Source organism: Vitis vinifera, chromosome 15, assembly GCF_030704535.1.
Source record: "Vitis vinifera cultivar Pinot Noir 40024 chromosome 15, ASM3070453v1".
NCBI classification, from domain to species: domain Eukaryota; kingdom Viridiplantae; phylum Streptophyta; class Magnoliopsida; order Vitales; family Vitaceae; genus Vitis; species Vitis vinifera.
This window is the reverse complement of record NC_081819.1, coordinates 1,140,867-1,159,350: the sequence shown is the minus strand read 5'-3', so window position 1 is coordinate 1,159,350 and position 18,484 is coordinate 1,140,867. Positions and strand designations below refer to the sequence as shown.

At 32.7% G+C, this 18,484-nt stretch overlaps 2 protein-coding genes across 2 annotated transcripts; one reads left to right on the top strand and one right to left on the bottom strand.

The window, feature by feature from the left end:
- Positions 1–885: 885 nt before the first annotated feature.
- On the bottom strand, positions 886–3,716 carry LOC100252274 (upstream activation factor subunit spp27). The gene is made up of 2 exons (XM_002270130.5): positions 3,300–3,716; positions 886–1,394 (listed from the first exon to the last, which is right to left on the bottom strand). The coding sequence occupies exons 1-2, from the start codon at positions 3,558–3,560 to the stop codon at positions 1,269–1,271; spliced, it is 387 nt and encodes a 128-aa protein (XP_002270166.1). The 5' UTR covers positions 3,561–3,716; the 3' UTR covers positions 886–1,268.
- A 3,209-nt stretch (positions 3,717–6,925) lies between these two features.
- On the top strand, positions 6,926–12,728 carry LOC100243819 (RNA polymerase sigma factor sigB). The gene is made up of 7 exons (XM_010662878.3): positions 6,926–7,249; positions 8,724–8,914; positions 9,553–10,161; positions 11,190–11,420; positions 11,574–11,714; positions 11,830–12,030; positions 12,177–12,728. Exons 1-7 carry the CDS (start codon positions 7,177–7,179, stop codon positions 12,456–12,458), a joined length of 1,728 nt encoding a protein of 575 aa, XP_010661180.1. The 5' UTR covers positions 6,926–7,176; the 3' UTR covers positions 12,459–12,728.
- The last annotated feature ends 5,756 nt before the right edge of the window (positions 12,729–18,484 follow it).

Here is an 18,484-nt window from a genome sequence, read left to right as displayed (position 1 = left end):
TCCACCACTCAGAAAGGGTTCATTGTCGAACCCTAATGTCGTTAGCCAAGTCGAGTAACCACGATGCTTCCATGAAATCTTCTCATTTTCAACAAATTCAGAATTTAATTCCCTTCCCTTCAGATGCAGAGGGCTTACGTGAAGACTTAGCATTGAGAATTCAGGCCACCTCATAATGAATCAAATTCTAATATCATATATTAAGCACCAAATTGATAGAAATAGCATAAAACCCAGTAAAGCAGCTTTTTAGCTTCCAATCCATAAATTTAGCAGAAGGAAATGCAAAAGCCAAAAACAAAAAGGCAGATGCATTAGCACATACTTGGTAAAATGGGATCATCCCCATGGTCAGGCTGTACACTATGTGACATAGGTAGACATCCCATAATATAAAAGAGTGAGATCATTTGATGAAGACGATGAAATCCTAATGTTTACCCTAAAACCACTTTTGAGAAAAGAGTGGTTCAAAATAAGATTGTCAATCCTGAACTCTGCTACATGAAATTCATCCATCTCATCCAATTGTTGTAAAACATCCCTAACTCAATTGTTAGGAAATCCAATGCTCAGTTTCCATTTGAAACTTCAATCAACAGTGAGCAACCTAATCGCTGCTCTAAAGAGCATACGTATAGGTAGGGTGGAAATAAGATAAGATGAAAGCTTACTCAACTGCGAACCCATTTCCCCTGTCAGGAAAAATGACTCACTCAGTGATTTAAGGCACCTACCAGAAAAGATAAATGCTTTCGTACATGGACTCAATGACCTTGCATACAAGCACTCTGTCCCAAAATGTAATAAGAAAAAAGGAAAACCACATAAAGCATTTTGACATACATTGCAGGCAACTTACAGCAAACCAACGCTGAATGAATGTGGTGAAGGAGAGAATTGTGGCATCTATTTGCACATGATCCAGCATAAATCCATCTCATGTGGTCCCTGGGTTCACAAACATTCATTGTTCTTGAGGAAGAAAGCTAGACATTTAAGTATGTAGTTTTCACCATAGCTGATAAGCGATGGTAAGACTGATCAGAAAACCACAAGAAAGAGTATTCTTTCCTTAACTAATTTTTACAAGATGTCTGACTAAACTTTTGCAAACCCAACCTAGAGAGTTTAGTCTCAAAAGGAAAATAAACTGAGCACAACATCCAAAACGATCGAAGACAAGTGTCACACGGGCTTGCTGAATACAGGAGGGTTAGAGCACCAATCCAGAGCTAAACAATCAAAGCTGTTCTATCAATCAGCAGTCAGACAGTCTTGATAAAGTGGTGGGACAGCAACTTCCCAATCTCTAAGAACCCAACTTTGTCTTTTCCCTCAAACACGGACTTCAGCTTCTCATCACAGAGGATCTCCCGCTTATTTGTGGGGTTCTGCAGGAAAAAAGATCATCGAAATATTTCACACCGTATATCATGGTACAGCAAGGTTCTCTTTAATATGGCATTCCAATCATTCAAGTTTTTGTGAACAATCAGCATAATGAAAATTAAAAAAGAAAAAAGAAAATGCCAACTAAATGAAAGCTCTCCAGAAAACCCAGAAGTAGGAACACATAGTGCAAACACCATTTTAGGAACAGCAAGAGATTATTCTAAAATTCCAATATAATAATCTACATGCTTCAAGAGAGAATAAGATGATATGGTTAATATCAACAAAGTAACATGAAGAAGCAACACCCCAAAACATGTACCTTAAAATTGACTTTGAAACAGATAGTAGGCAGACAAGCACTCTAATCATCTTATAGTTAGTACTGAGTTCAAACAGTTCCAGTGCATTCATTAGGCAAAGCTACATAGCTCCAAACTTATATATTCTAGCCTGTTATGCTTCAAACTTGACGTTTTTTAGTCATGTATATACCATGATGGAGGTCAAAAAGGGATTTTTGGTTTCATTGTTTCCATGGAACTGGGCAGATTTTTTGAGGTTTTTCCAGCCAATTTACTGTTCAGTATGGCTTAAAAATTGTAAACTTTTGGAAAGAATAGTCATATTTGTCAAACAACCATAAAATCTCACTAATAGAATAGAAGAAATTTGCTTCAACTCACAGGATGCCCATCTTGTCAACAGTCTTAGAAAGTGTTTTCTTTCTCTTTAAAAGTAAGGATGCAATTCGAGATTTGATGGAGATTAGAGGCACCAACCTTGAAAAGTGCATGAAAGGCATGTACAGAACAGTTGCAAGGCCTAAAAATTGATGTTCATTCACTGTGTGTATTTCAGTCCATTTTTACCAAGCCCTGTTTCCTCAGAGTATGATGTGGGTTAAGAACAAGTATGCTGATTCCCAAATCCCCATAAAGAATCATCAAACCACATATTAAGGGTCTTGACTGTGACTAAAACCTTAATGCTGCTATATTTCCTGATATCTCAACTTAATCCCACAAAACCACCATATACTTTTTCTTTTTTATTGCCAATAAGAATTTCATTGAAAAAGCTCGTAAAATAGAGGCACACCCCATGTTGTTCATTGCATACTTCCTATTTATTCACAAAATCTACCATTTGCCCATCAAAAAAATTAATAGCAATGTGGAGTATGATGTAGGATAAGAACAGTACTTACACTGCATCCAAATCCCCATAAAACATAAACTCATCAAACCACATAATTGTGAGTTCCAAACTTCCAATGAAACCACAATGCCACTATTTTCACTGCTTTCTCGACTTGACCCGTGTATGCTTCCTGTGTACTAGGGTTGCAGCTCATTTTTGCTAAAGCCCATTTAACAAAATCCATCATTAACCCAACAGGTTAAGCATCCTGTAAGTTAAAAACAACATCTATACCATTCTCCAAATCCCCATAAAGGAGTAAACTAAAGACTCATCAGACCACATATTCCGGGTTCCAAACACTGAATTTTTTTTATTTTTTTTTTTTTATAGATTTTTAGGAAGATATATTAAAAAGGGCTGCCAAAAAAGCAGCCCAAGGTATAAAAAAAGTATACAGCTACCACCAGCCTCCGGGTTCCAAACTCTGAATAAAACCCTAATGTTACTATATTTTTTTATTTCCCACGGAAATGTCATGTAAAGATCGTATTTGCTTTTTCTTGTGCTTTTGTTGCACAATGTACGCCATCTTTTCACAAAATCGATCATTTGGCATTTGCCAATCAAAAACAGTAACAGTACGATTTAGATCAAAACCCACCACAATCACAGAAATTTCCAAAACCCCACAAAAGTGGGCAAACCACCAACAGTTTAATACATTTTCCCAGCACAACATGAAAACATCGATTTTGTACCTGGAGGTTGTTGAGTTTGATGTGCTCCCAGATCTTCTTGACAGCCTCCGCGCGAGAAGCCTCGGGAACGCCGAGGAACTTGCGGAGGGCAGGGGAGACAGGAACGGGTTTGGTAATACCGCCGGATCGGGGAGGGCCTTTAGCGGCGGTGCGCGGCGGTGCTGGTGTCTTTTTAGTGGCGGCGGCGGGAGAGGAGGAGGATCTTGCTGCGGCCAACAAAACCCTAGAATTCTTGAAAAACCCCATGGCAATTCCGGACATTGTTGCTTGCCTTCGCCCTTCTCTCTCTTATGTGTAGTGATTTTATTACAGTGAGGAGTGAGTACTACTATGGCGCGTTGGGATTATGAAGGGTTTTGTGGAGTGACGGGTCGGATTCCTTCTGAGCGGGTCAGACTCCACTGGAATTTAAGGCATAATTTCACTCACCCCCTTAAAATTTTAATTAAATACATTTAACCCCGTGAATTTAAAAATTCGTCCCTAGTTTTGAATTAAAGGATAGATAGATGAAAATGCGGTGAAAAATACATGTAATGAAATTTCAAATCAATAAAAATTAAAAATATTTAGTCAAAATCTCGGGTCAATGAAATTAATCCAATTTGAGAGCAACTTCAAAATTAATTATTTTTTTAAGAAAAATACAGTTTTGTAGGTTGGAAAACACGTATTTTCTTTTTTGATAAAAAAAAATTAAGGTTTTTAAAAATATTTTAAAATTTTTTATATTATTTTAATTTTAAAAAAAAAAATTGTTTTAAAAATAATTATATAAATGTAGAAAATAATTAAAAATAAAGAACCATACATAAAGTTAATTTTAATTAATATTTTAACAATTAAAAATAAGTTTAAATATTTTAATTTTTTTAGATAGAACTTTGTTTTTGAAAATGCTTCAAACTCAAAAACATGTTTAATAATTTTCTAACAAGAAAATAGGTTTTTTGAGAAGTTTTTTAAAAAATAAAAGTGTTTTTTGATAATATATTTTAATTATTTTCATTTATTTTTACTTATTTTTAGAAACTGTTTTAAAAAATAATTACATAAATACAGAAAATGAACTATTTTGGAAAGTTATCCAAATAGGTCCTAATGGAATGTTTTTTATGGTCAAAAGAAAATGCTTTTAGTTATTAGGAAAGAAAGCTAATAAAATTCATATAATTTGATTTTTAATCCAATTAAAGAAATTATCTTAGGGTAAAAAAAAAATCCAATTCCAAACAAACCATTAAAAAAAAAAAAAAAAATGGCCAGGGAGAATGTGATTCTGTTTGAAGTAGTATTTTAATTTTTAAAAATGGATATTTTTCAAATGGTTTGAAATTGGTAAAAATCCTTCATTTCTACCTGTTAAAAACAATATTATAGTGATAAGCACTTAAAATCTGTTGCCAAAAATATTTATATGCTATTTTTCTAATTTTGAAAAATAATAATGATTCTTTTTTAGCATTAAACTACATGGAAAATAAAATTTAATCTAATAATCAAAAAAAGGATTGTCTTTGCTTTGAGGGAGGTAGGCCTATTTAAAAATAATTTTAAAAAAACAGCTTTTAAAAACTGTTTTTTAACCGTATTGTAAAACAAAACTCTGTTTAAAAACCTAAAATGTTTTTAATCTATTTTTAATATTTTTAAATATGTTTTAAAAATATTTTTATATTTACTATACTTTTTAAAAGATTCCTTAGAAAATAATATAAAATAATTAAAAAATATTATTTAGAAACACTATATTTTATGTTCTTAAAAAAAATGTTTTTTATTTTCAAACATGTTTTTTGTTTTGGAAAACAGAAAACTGTTTTCAAAAACAACTTTTAAAAGACTCTAACTTTCCATGGGCCTTAGCTGGCCACTAGATTGACTCTTTGGGTCCATTGTGAGGGGTTCCAAAAGAAGCAGTAAACAAAATTTGGGCCTAGACCCATCACCCATCCAATAGCAGACCATTGGTTTGGGTTTGGGCCTACCCATCAATGGCACGTTGACATTCTTAGACTTAGAAGTTAGAAATGACAAGGAATTAAAATACTTACCATTCTTTTATTCTTTTTAATATTATTACACTACATATATATATTATTTTCTTTAAAAATCTAATTTAATACATGTATTTTTATAATTTATTTCAAAATTTTCATTTTTTTAATTTTTATTTTTATTTTTATGCAATTTCTTATCATTTAAGATATTTGACTAATTGAAGGTTGTATTTGGATTATAGAAAATACTTAGAGGAATGAAGAAATTCAAAATGTATTATTTGATTTACCATGAAAACTATAAATATTTACTTCATTCTTTATATAAAAAATAAAAAAATTAAATAAAATTAGAAAAGTGTATAAGAAAATTTTATTAATTTTAATTTAATTTTTATTTACCATAGTCTTCTATTTTTCTTCCATTTTTTTCCCCTTGTCTTTCAAACTTTTCAAAATCCAAACAAACCACCTATAGATTCTATGCCCTTATAAAGAAAAAAAAATTAAAATTATTAAGATAAATTGGGTTCTTTATTTCTTTCTTTCTTTTATTTATTTTTATTTTTATTTTTATTTTTATTTTATTTTATTTTATTTTATTTTATACTCTATTGGAGTAAAGTTGGTTATTGATGATATGAGTTGCAATGAAGCAAGCTATCCAAATTGGTTTTCATTTACAAATTAATGTCCACTTGCTTTCACTTTTCTATTGTTGGCAAGAGCAAATGGTTATTTATAAAGGTATTACTTTGATTCAAAGCAAACATGATGACATTTTAAATAATAAAGGTTAAATACTTTTGTCACCTTCATTTTTAGGGCATTTTGTATTTGACTCCTTTTAAATTTAAAATAGTGTCACCTACAATTTCTTTTAAATTTTGAAATAATATTTATTTTTAAAATTAAGCTCAAAACTTTACTATAAAAATAATTATCTAAACTCTTATATTTCAAAAAAAAAATTCATTTTTTTTTAGTGTTGGGTAAACTAACTCAATAACTTTAATAACTTAATTTAAGTTATTAATTAAATTAAGTATGTTTGATAAAATAACTTAATAATATGACTTAAAGTTAAAATTAATTTTAAGTAATAAGTAAAAATAATTAACTTATTTTTAAGTTCATATATTTATTTTACATTTTCATCTTCATTTGTCCTAATTACATTCAAATCTCTTTTGTTATTTCAAGATATTTTTTGTTTTAATTATAATTTATGAAAATAAATATATTAATTTGATGATTTAGAATAAATTTTAAGTTAATTTTATCAAACAATTTAATACTTAAAGAAAGAATTAAGTAATAAGTTTTAATTCAACAATATAATTTTAATTTAAAATTATCTTAAATGATTAAGTAATAAGTATTAAGTTTTATTAAATACTCGTAAAAAAATTAAATTAATTTTTTTATATGATATATTGAGACATTTAAAGACAAATTGCACGTGAATTTCAATTAATATAAATTAAAATATATTTTTTAAAATATTTTTGGGATAATGGGTTTTTTAAATTATTGTACTTGTAAATAAATAAATAAAAAGCGGTAGAAGGGTGTGAAATAAACACTATCAAAATATCGGAATAGGGTAAAAGGAGAAATTAGAGTGAAATGTAGAACTCCGAAAAACGACGGCCTGGTTGTCTCCCTCTCATCCTCAGGCACTCACTCTCCCATTCCCTTATCCTTTTATTCTATCACTTCCCCCTTCCTCTTCCCCCACCTCCTCTCCTCCTCCTCCTCCTCCTTCTCCTCTTCTCCTTCTTCCCATTTCTAAAGTAAACTCTGACACCCTTCTCTCAGTCTCAATCCCAATCTGTTTTCTTCTCTTTCTGTACATACACATCCATTGATGATCTATGTCTTGTCTACTGCCCCAGTTCAAGTGCCCACCCGACACCTTCTCCACCCATCCCAAACTCCACATCCTCTGTAAGTCTCGTTTCTCTATTTTCTTTATTGTAATTTGATGTTTTTTCAATAATGATTGTTTTTTGTTGCCAATTTTACTTGCATTTCTTCGTTTTGAGGAAAACCCATTTTTTTTTGTTGCTTTAGTTGTGTTTAGATGGGATAAAATGTTGGTTTTGTGTTGGAATGTGCTGTTTTCTTGCTAACATAATCTCGATATTCTAATTTGCTATCTTTTTCTGTCACAATTGGAATTTTTTTTGCCAGTTTCGCTTGCATTTTTCATGTGGAAAATCACCCATCAGTTTCTTTGTCCTTCTAATTTTGTCAATAGTTGATGAAACATTGATTCTTTGTTAGAATATTGTCTTTGGATACTGAGAAAATGTGGGAAAATGCAAAAAAATTGGGACTTTTTGAATCTCGGGGTAATGTGAGTATCTGGGTTAATCTCAGTCTAGTTATTCTTTTTTTTTTTAGTGAAAAAATGCAGCTCTTCTGTTGGAATATGCTGTTTGGTTTCTGATAAAATGTGGGAAAATAAAAGAAACTGAAGTTTTGAATCTTGACCCTACACGGCTATTTGGGTTTATTTCACCCTAATTGTGTCAAGAGTGAATTAACGCAGCTTCTTTGTTAGACTATGCTGTTTGGTTGTGGAGAAAATGAGGGAAAATGAGTGAAATTGGAGTTTCGAATATTCAGCTACTGTGGGTGTGGAACAAATGCAACAATTTCAGTCGATAGCTGGGGCTTTTTTATTTTTTATGAGACAGAGCAGCACATACGGTGAAATCCAGTGTCTGACCTAGTATAGTTTTCCTGAGTTTTCTTGGGAACCAAGCAGAGGGGCAAAGCCAAGGTTTTGGAGAGGATAAAGTCAAGCTAAAAGCTATGATTTCTTCTTCTTGGTTCAACATTTATATGTGCAAAAACCCTCTGAAAAGTAATTTGTAAATTAGCTTGTGGGAGCTTAGCTTTGGAGCTTCCTAGGTTCCTCCACACTCATTTCATTTTAGCTTTGACAACAATTGAATCAAGGGTGTGGCAGATACTAGATTGTTTACTTTAAAAGGTTGATAAGCTAAGAACATTACAACTTGGTGTTTGATTTTGTAGCTTCTTACATTACCAAATTAGTTCTCCTCTTTGACATGGTGTATGAATAATGGAGTTGTTTTGGTATATTTTTATCATTTATTGTTGAAGCATTTGGGTTAGATTATCTCCATTTAAGATGATTGACAACAGTTTGTTGAAATGCAGTATTTATATTTCTTCTTAATTATAACCCTTGTTTGAACTGTATAAAAGAGTCAGTTGAACTAATAGGTTAGCTTAAAAAATGTGTCAGTATGTTAGCATATGGAGTTGTAACTCTTGTGTGAAAACTGTTGGAGCTTTTTTGGTTTTTGATGTTTAGTGCCTTATAGAAACACTGACCTTATTTGTATTGAATTTGTTGTGATTGTAATTAATTGGTTGAAATCTGCAGCTAAAAATAGGGAGGCTATTTATTTTCGGGTACAATGTGCTTTATCTACTACGTCACCGCCACTATCAACATCCACAACCGCTGTGCTTGATATTGAGAAGCTACGATTACCTTCGTTAGAATCTCATTCAAATTCAGTTGCTGCCCACAGACCATGGACGTATATAGGGGTAGTGGGTCCACCCACAGAGGTCAGAATCCATCTATTTATGATATTAAATACAGGCTTGAGATTTTTTGAACAAAAGTGGATTGTACTTGATTTCATTTTGAAAATCATGTACTTTCTGACTTTTTTATCCTTATGGGGATAGACGTAAATGAACAAATTCATTATGTTTTTGCTCAAAATGTAAAAGGCGGGCAGCATGTTCATTTAACCTACACTGGGTTTGGTTTTAAGTACATAATGGGTTTTAGTCATCATGCAACTGTAGCTTTACTCAAGGTCAACCAACTACTAATCATATGAAAAAAGAGGAAAGGTTGTCAATCATAGTTTGTAGAGCAGATGGTTATTTTACAAATGAAATAGCTGATAACCTTCACACATGCAAACTTGCATGATTTGAGTAACAGGCAGTTATCAACTTGCTTGCGGTTTGTTTAGCAACCAAGTCACAGATATAAATTATTTTATAAATAACTATGTTGCTATTTTGTTCGGGTCCTCAAACCAATTTGGGGATAAAACTTAGGTGGCTATGTCTATTTTTATGTTCATTCTCCTGAGTGGTTCCTAGGTTCAAAATTGCATCTCTTGATTTCAATATTGTCCTCGTATTTATTTTATTTGCTTGCAAATGAGTTCATTGATAGTTGTCTGCAGGCTAATTTTGAAGCAACATTGGCTAGGGAAACACTTCTCACAAGTGAAGAAGCAGTAATAGCTGCTGCCGCCGCTGAAGCGGTTGCTCTGGCAAAAGCAGCTGTCAAGGTTGCAAAGGATGCTGCTCGGTTGGTTGGCAAGAACAACTCCGCCAAGTCAGAAACTAAACCTGCATCTTTCTTATCAGGAGATGATACATCCCAGTTCAGAAGAATTCAGTTTACAGAAACAGAACGAATTGGCATACTAGGAGATTCTGTAGGAGCTGAAACTGGCATGGTAGACTATAATTCCTTGCAGGATGTGACAGAAGATTCTGATGATTTGGAGCCGACACTTGAAGAGCTTGAACTTCTTGAGGCAGAATTCTCCAAGAGTATAGTTGTGAGATCGAATCGTCAAGTAGAAAGGAAAGCAAGAAGAGCAAGAGCAGCAGAGAAGGCTTCTGCTGGTGTTGTGTCTGTGAGGTCTGGTTCTACCAGCCGCAGAAAGCGTGTTTCTTTGCAAGAAGTAGACTACTCTGACCCATTGCGTTACTTGAGAGGAACTACAAGCACTTCCAGGCTTCTCACTGCTACTGAAGAACTGGAGTTGTCAGAAGGAATTCAGGTACGACTCACATAATAATTATACTGATGCTTTAAGGGCAAAAGGGTCCTTAGAATATAAGTTGACCTTTTGTTTTAGATTATATTGGTTATCCTCTTAGTGATCAATATCCATTCAGATAATAGTCCCTAGAGAGTCTTTTAGAATAAATACCCTACACTTTTCTATGTTGGCATAAATCTCCCTTTTGGGAATCATTAGAGACTGTTTAAGGGACTGACAATTAAACAAATGCTGATGCAAGATTTTGGTTTCACCCTCCTACGTGTGAAATATACATTGTCCTCCTGAATCTGCCATTTAATATTGAGATTTATGAGTAAACATCGAATGCCTTCGCTAGGGTCTCTAAAAATACCACCATTCTCTCCTGAGCTTATGATTTAGGTCATCATGTACCTCCCCAGCTTTGGAATTGGACAAGTCAATTGGTTTAAAGGCCCACTTTCTCTAGTTGAAAAATAGGTGATATCAGAGTGTTGATATGATGCCTCATCCAGTGCATCTGCTTTGGTGTGGAGGGGTGGTAAAGGATACTACCTGCAAACTCTGGTGGGATGTTTCTGATATTTACTGGACATTTCTTGACAAATAATTTAAGTAGTGCTACTTGACCGATTTTTATTTTGTACACTGACATTCAAAAAAAAAAAAAAAATATCCATTTGTTGAATGCAATATATGGGGTTTTGTCAGAATATTCGGGAAGCCTTTGGTGGTACTTCATGCATGAGCTCTTAGTGGGCTGGTGCACAGATAGGGTTTTGAGAAAACTCTTTCTTGTTATATACACCATTGCATCCATATCCAAATCAGAAGCTAGATTTTCTTAGGTGTAAAAAGGGAGATGTGGTGTTAGGCCTGTCAGTTATTCCTTGCAATTAGCAATATAATCCAGGGAACTTACTGCTTGGGGATTTTTGCTAAAATTATTTTATGTTTGAAGTGAATTTCTTATGGGGAATTCTTCTCTTTGCACTTTATTTCATCTGAGTTCTGATGTCTCATCTGTCACAAATATAATTCAGGACTTACTGAAACTAGAAAAGCTTCAAGAGGACCTTGAAGAACGATTTGGGGTTAAGCCCACCTTTGCACAATGGGCAGCTGCAGCAGGAGTGGACCAGAAAACCCTGAGGCGGCGCACAAATTATGGGATCCGTTGCAAAGACAAAATGATTAAAAGCAACATACGGCTTGTTATTTCAATTGCAAAAAATTATCAGGGAGCTGGGATGAATATACAAGATCTTGTTCAGGTATCATGCAAGTCTTACTTGTGTACGAAGAAATGAATCAAGTTTTTCATTGTGCAAAAGAAAATACCATTATAAAAGTGAAACTTAAATGAACTCTGTTGGCTACTTTGGCTGTGATGCTGGAATGGCTGAATCTTGCTCACTGACTCACAGGAAGGATGCCGAGGCCTTGTAAGAGGTGCAGAAAAGTTTGATGCTTCAAAGGGATTCAAGTTCTCAACATATGCTCACTGGTGGATTAAACAGGCAGTTCGGAAATCTCTTTCTGATCAGTCCAGGACAATCCGATTGCCAGTAAGTTCTGTACGAATTATTAGAAGCATTATCTTCAGCATTTGTTGTCAATAAAGTTGACTGGTTTAGAAATCCTTGTACTACATTCTAATTTGCAATATTTTGGGGTGAACAGTTTCACATGGTTGAGGCGACTTACAGAGTAAAGGAGGCGAGAAAACAATTATACAGTGAAAATGGAAGGCATCCTAATAATGAAGAAGTTGCAGAGGCAACTGGGCTCTCAATGAAGCGGCTCAATGCTGTGCTACTAACCCCTAAAGCTCCAAGATCTCTTGACCAGAAGATAGGAATCAACCAGAATCTTAAACCTTCGGTATATCCTGTTTTTCCATCCAAATCCACTTTTTCGGGTGGCAATTCTCTTACCTACCTGAGTCATGAATATTTTTGCCACCTGTATCATACCTCTGATCTTCCTTCCTCATTTTACTCATGGGTTCTTGTATATTCCTTTTCCAGGAAGTGATTGCAGATCCCGATGCGGAGACAGCTGAGGAGCTGCTAATCAAGCAATTCATGAGGGAGGACCTGGAGAAGGTGTTGAACAGTCTGAACCCAAGGGAGAAGCAGGTCATCAGGTGGAGGTACGGGCTGGAAGATGGAAGGACGAAGACACTGCAGGAGATTGGGGAGCTGATGGGTGTGAGCAGGGAGAGAATCAGGCAAATTGAGTCATGTGCATTCAGAAAGCTCAAGAACAAGAGGAGAACCAAACATCTGCAGCAGTACTTGGTTTCATAAGCCTCTCCAGCCCCAGAAATCCAGAGCTCCATAACTCATTTCTGCAACTTAGTTCAAAGTTGGATAGAGCTCTGTGTTTACCTCCTTTTACAATTATTCCTTCATTTTCCTTTTTCCTGCATGGAAATGTATCTTCTTGAGTAACATTAGAAGTTGTTTGTGCATAGAAACAAAAAAAAAATTTTGTGTTAAGCATTTTTCGATTACTTGACAGACAGAATAAGCGCTTTGCAGACTTGAAATGGAAGGACAGGACTCTTCGTTGACTCAGGGCTTGGGTTTGGGAATATTTTTAAACTGTTTTTTAGAATAGTTTTCAAAAATTATTTTCCAAAACAAAATTCTTATTAGCAACTCAAATATGAACAATAGTTGACTTTTTCTTTGCCAAGAGATTTTGGGTCTGTTTGTGAATTGTTTTTTATAATAGTTTTTTGCTTTCCAGAACCAATAACATAGAAAATTTATTTAACAATTAAAAATTATTTTTTGGTTACTCCATTTTTTTTTAAGAACCAAAAATAGAGTGTTTTCAAGAATATTTTTTAGTTGTTTTTTTAGGACTATTTTAAGAAATAATAATATAAACATGTAAAATGATTAAAAATAAAATATTAGATATAAAAATCATTTTTAAAACATATTTAAAAATATTAAAAATAGGTTAAAAACATTTTAATTTTTCAAATAGATTTTTGTTCTACAAAAATCAGAGAACAAGTTTTAAAAAATTATTTTCAAAAACTATTTTTCAGAAATATTTTTCAAATTAGTTACCAAACAGACCCTTTATATTTATGTATAATACAAAAGTTTTAAAAATATTCTTTATATTTTCAAATATTTTTTTAAATAATCTAAAAAACATTGAAAATTTTCAAAATTGTTATGAAAAAATCATTCTTCAAATAATCTTAACTAATATTATCGTTGTTAATTTTAACTAATATTTATTTTTAATAATTTTAAATAATAAAGTCATTTGTTAAACATTAATATTTAAAATATTTAAAGTATCGTAGATATATAAGTTAACTATAAAATATTTATTATTAAAAATGAGTAGTGGATAAATCATAGTTATAAAATAGGAAAAAGTGAGATTTGATTCATTAATATGAAAATATAGAGAAAAAAACCCAAAATTTTTTAAATTAGTATTATTTTCATCTATTCAAAAATAATTTGAATACATACACTTTTTAATTATTCAAGTAATTATTCTTACCATGTCATTCAAATTAATTAATAACTAGACTTCTTATAGATGTTTCTCTTTCTTTTAAATATTTTAATAATAATAATAATATGTAGGATTTTTTTCTTTCTAAAGCCAAATACCTCATAGGGTTATTATTTTAGTTTCTTAAAAGTTTAGAAAATATTGTCAAATCGTATTTAATCATAATTATCAATTCAAAAAGTAATAAAGTTGTTTATTAAATAATAAATAATAAATTTAATAATATATGATTATTTTAATTATGATTAATTTATTTAATATAAAATATTTATTTATTTATTTTTATACTATATATCAAATTACAACCATATTGTAAAACTTTTTATATTTAAAAAACTTCTACAACAAATTTTATTCTCTATTATATTAAATAATTATTAATATTATATAATAAATACAAATATATTATTATGATAAAATAAAATAATAATAATAATAATAATAATAATAATAATAATAAAAGAAGTATCTAAAAGGAAGGGAAACATGAAAAGTTTAGTTGTTAATTGATTTGGATAACATGACAAATAAAAATGACATTTTTTTGGGATAATTGGATGACTCATTAAAAAGTGTATATATTTTAAATTATTTTTAAATAAATGAAGATAATACTAATTTAAAAAATTTGAGGTTCTTTTTCTATATATTTTCATATTAATGAATCAAATCCCATTTTTCCCTATAAAATAAAATATATTATCATTAGAATTAGCAAATCAGACAACAAAAATTTGACATTAAAAATAAATTAATTATTTTGATGTAATACCTAAAATTATTTTTAATTTTAAATTATAATATTAAGTTATTTTACCAAATATGATTAATTTACTTAATCACTTAAATTAAGTTATTTAAGTCACTAAGAATTCCTTTTAAACCAATACGATACTAAGCCCAACATGTTATCATGACATATCTTACACATAAAATTTTTCTATGTTTGTGTAGACCCCCCCTGAGGCTGCGAAGCAGGGGGGAGTTTCTTTGTTTTTTTTTCTTCTTTTCTTTTGTTCTCAGGCGGCTGATGGGAGGGGCTCGGGCAGAGAAGTGCGGCTGATGGCAGGAAGCAAGGGGGACTTGCGGAGGAAGACTCAAAAAAACATGGGAAGAAAAAAAGAAGAAAAAGAAAGTGAGGGGATTACGAGGGGGGGGAGAGGACCAGAGCAGAGAAAGAAAGAAGAAGGCGGCACCTCCTTCGGCTGGAGAGCTCAGGTATGATCATCTCCTCAATTCTGATATTTTCTTTTTCGCTATTTTTGGTCAGTTTGTGCTGTGAATCTATTCTTCTCTGTTATTGGGCTTGTTGATTATTGCTTTGGCACCATTCTTCCCAAACCCCATGCGCGGCCATCCCCTGTAACTCTCCGCTCTTTCACCCTCATCACCCATCAGAAACACTACCCTCCCATTTCCATCATCTCGTTCACGTGCATGGAGTCTCATGCATAGCCACCCAAACCCCCTTCTCTTTCAAAGCCATTATTAAAGCCTCAAAGTCCAGCCCTACCTGAACTCCTCCGCCTCCCTTACCAGCATCAGGCTGAGCCTCACTCGGGCCTTGAATCCCTCCGTCATCCACCACGGCCGACGAGGAAGAAGAAGCCCGGCTAGGCTTCGCTAGGCCTTGTTTGCGGCACCGCCGACCCTGCGTTAGGCGTGACGCAGCCCCGGTCAATTGCACCGCCCAGCACCACGTCCGACCAAGCTGAGAGTTCAGCCGTTGACGCCGCCCGCACGTCGCGATGAGAGGGAGTCGCCATCCTCGCCGTCGTCGTCTCCGCCGTCTTCGCTGGCAGCATGCACTTCAAGGCCCTGGAAGGCCTCGCGACCGCCTCCATTCAATAGCTGCCACTCCTTCCTTCTTCTCTGGGTTGCTGATGGTGGAGGCCTGGTTTGAATGTGGTGCCCGGATGGGGGTTTGAACCCAAGCCCAATGCTGTAATGGGGACTGGGTTTTAGGCTTGCCCACGGGTGGAAGTTTGAGACACCAGGCCCAAGCTATCATGGTGATGGTGCCTTGGGCTTACTCATGGTGGGGGGCATGGGCTTAAGTTGGAGCCCAGGCCCAAAGTTGCTGATGCAAGGCCCCTTTGCTCCCTATGCCAGCCATCTCCATGACCCAAGTCCATGTTGGGTTAGCCCATTTGGCTTCATTATGTCTAAGCAAGTTTTTTTTAAAATCTCTAACCTTGGTAAGTTATTAACTTATTCATGTTTTTTTTATTTATTTATTATTATTTATTCTTGTTTTTATCTTATTTTATCTTCACCAATTTAGTTAACTCAACTTAAAGACAATTAAGAGACAAATTATTATTATTAATTATATTTTTATCACGAAATTCATACTATTCAATTTTGCTAATTTAGACATTATGATTGTTAATTATTATTACTATTTCGTATGCATCTATTTATCATCTTTTTAAAATCCTAGTCACCAAAAGCCTAATTCTAATTCTTCAAAAATCCAACATCCCAAATTTAATTTTCAATCTCGAAATTTGCATTATTCAACTCCGCTAGTTTAAACATTTTGGTTGTTAATTATTATTATTACTTCATATGTATCGGTTTATCATCTTTTTTTAAAATAATAATAATAATAATCTCATTCCTTAAAGCTAAATTCTAATCCTTCAAAAATCCAATGTCATAATTTAATTTTCGAACCCAAAAATTCCACTATTCGCCTAGATGTTATTTTTGTCAATTAGAAAATTCTACACTTGTTTATCTCTTTTAAAAAAAATCTCAATTATTGAATTTAATTTTCAAACCCTTAAAAATTCCACTATTCTTTTATTCGGTTTAAATGATTATTTTCGTTAATTAGTATTATCATCCCGTATTAGTTTATTTATCCAAAATCCGACCCTTTAAAAAGATCCAATGTCATAATTTAATTCTAAATCCTAAAATCCCACTATTTGTCTAAATATTATTTTCGTTAATTAGAATTAGTATCCTATTTTCATTTATTTATTTATCTATACCAATCCTCCAAAAATCTAATACTTTAATTTAATTCTTTAAATACTTGCTTAAATCATATTTTCATAATTCGGATTATTATTCCCGTATTTATTATTTATTCAAAGTCCAATCTATAAAAGAAAGTCAAGATCACATGTTTAATTCTTCAAATACTCTTTTAAATCTCATATTTGTCAACTTGAAAACCCCATGCCTTAATTAAAACTTCAATCCCAAAAATTCTACTATCCATCTTTATTCACCGAAATGTTATTCTTGTTAATTAGTATTATAATCTCATACCTACCTATTTATTCAAAGTCATATCCCTTAAAAATCCAACGCCCTAATTCAAATTCTCAATTAGAAAAATTCCACTATCCTCTTTTTTTTTATTCGTTTAAACATTATTTTTGTTAATTAACATCATTATTCTATACTTATTTACTTATTTATTTCGATCATTAAAATTCAATTCTTCAAAACCGGACTTCCAAATTAAACCTTGAGACTCAAAAATTCCACCCTTCACTTTTATTCACTCAAGTATCATCTATGTTATTATTGTTATAAATTCTACGTTTACTTATTTCTTTCCTCTAAAAATTCCAATAATTAGAGTCCAATTATTCAGAGATTCGACTTTCAAACTTAATTTTCAAAATCCCACTATTCACTATTCATCCGTCCAAATATCGTTTTGATTAATTAATAACATTATTCCATATTCACCTATTTATTTCTCTTGAAAATCTCAATCATTAAGGTCTAATTCTTCAAAATTCCGATTTCTAAATTTAGTTATTTGAAATTCCAATTGTCCAATCTCTGAACTTAATTTCCAGTTTCCCATGCTCCAATTCTCGTATTTATCCTGCTACTTATTATTATCATTATCTTATTCATTATTTCTATAAATTCCTCCTTCAAATGATTTCTAAGATTTCCAATTTTTACACATCAACTTTCATAATTTCTATTTCTCAAATAACTTACGATTCTGAAGTCTTTCAAAATTCAACTCCCAAAGTCTCAATTTTCGCAACTTAATTTTCCTTAAAAATCCCGAACTTTCAAATAATTCCTCAAAATCCCAATTTCTTTCAAATTTAATTTCTAAAATTCTCATTCTTACATCTACTTCCTAAGAATCCAATTTTCAAATAATCTTTAAAATTCCAATTTTCAAATAGCCTCTAAGACTCCAATTTCAAATGAATTTCAAAAATCCACTTTTCCTTCGAACCATTTTAATTTCCGTTTGGTGATGCATGTGATATGCTTCGTGCTTTATAATGTGCACTAACCTCATTTTTATGATAGCGCATTGCTCGTTTGTGGCCCAGGTACGCATCTACTCCTATTCTAGTCATTCTCTATTGCATGTTTTGATTCCCATATGCGCTTAATCGATTTGAGTACCCATTGATTTTCCTATTGATTGCCACGTCAGCTTCATTTTATTAGTAGAGACCCGACTTTAGGGGCTTAGAGGGGTGCTACGGTCTTTACCGTAACTTCCGGATGAGTAACCTGACCCCCGAACCCGATCCGGTTTTTCACAGGTCACCTTTTCCAAAACAAGGAATCACACTTAGGGTTTTTCTTTCTTATTTTGTTTACCCTTCAAAAATAAAACAAAAATAAGTGGCGACTCCAAGTCAATTTTTCTTAATCAATAAAATCATTTTTTTCAAATAAAAATCGAGCTCGCCATCGAGTGGGAAACGCATGAGCCGAAATGCGGGGTCCACAGTTTGGTTTTCATTCTGTGTGTTGATCTTTGTCTTCCCAAATAAAC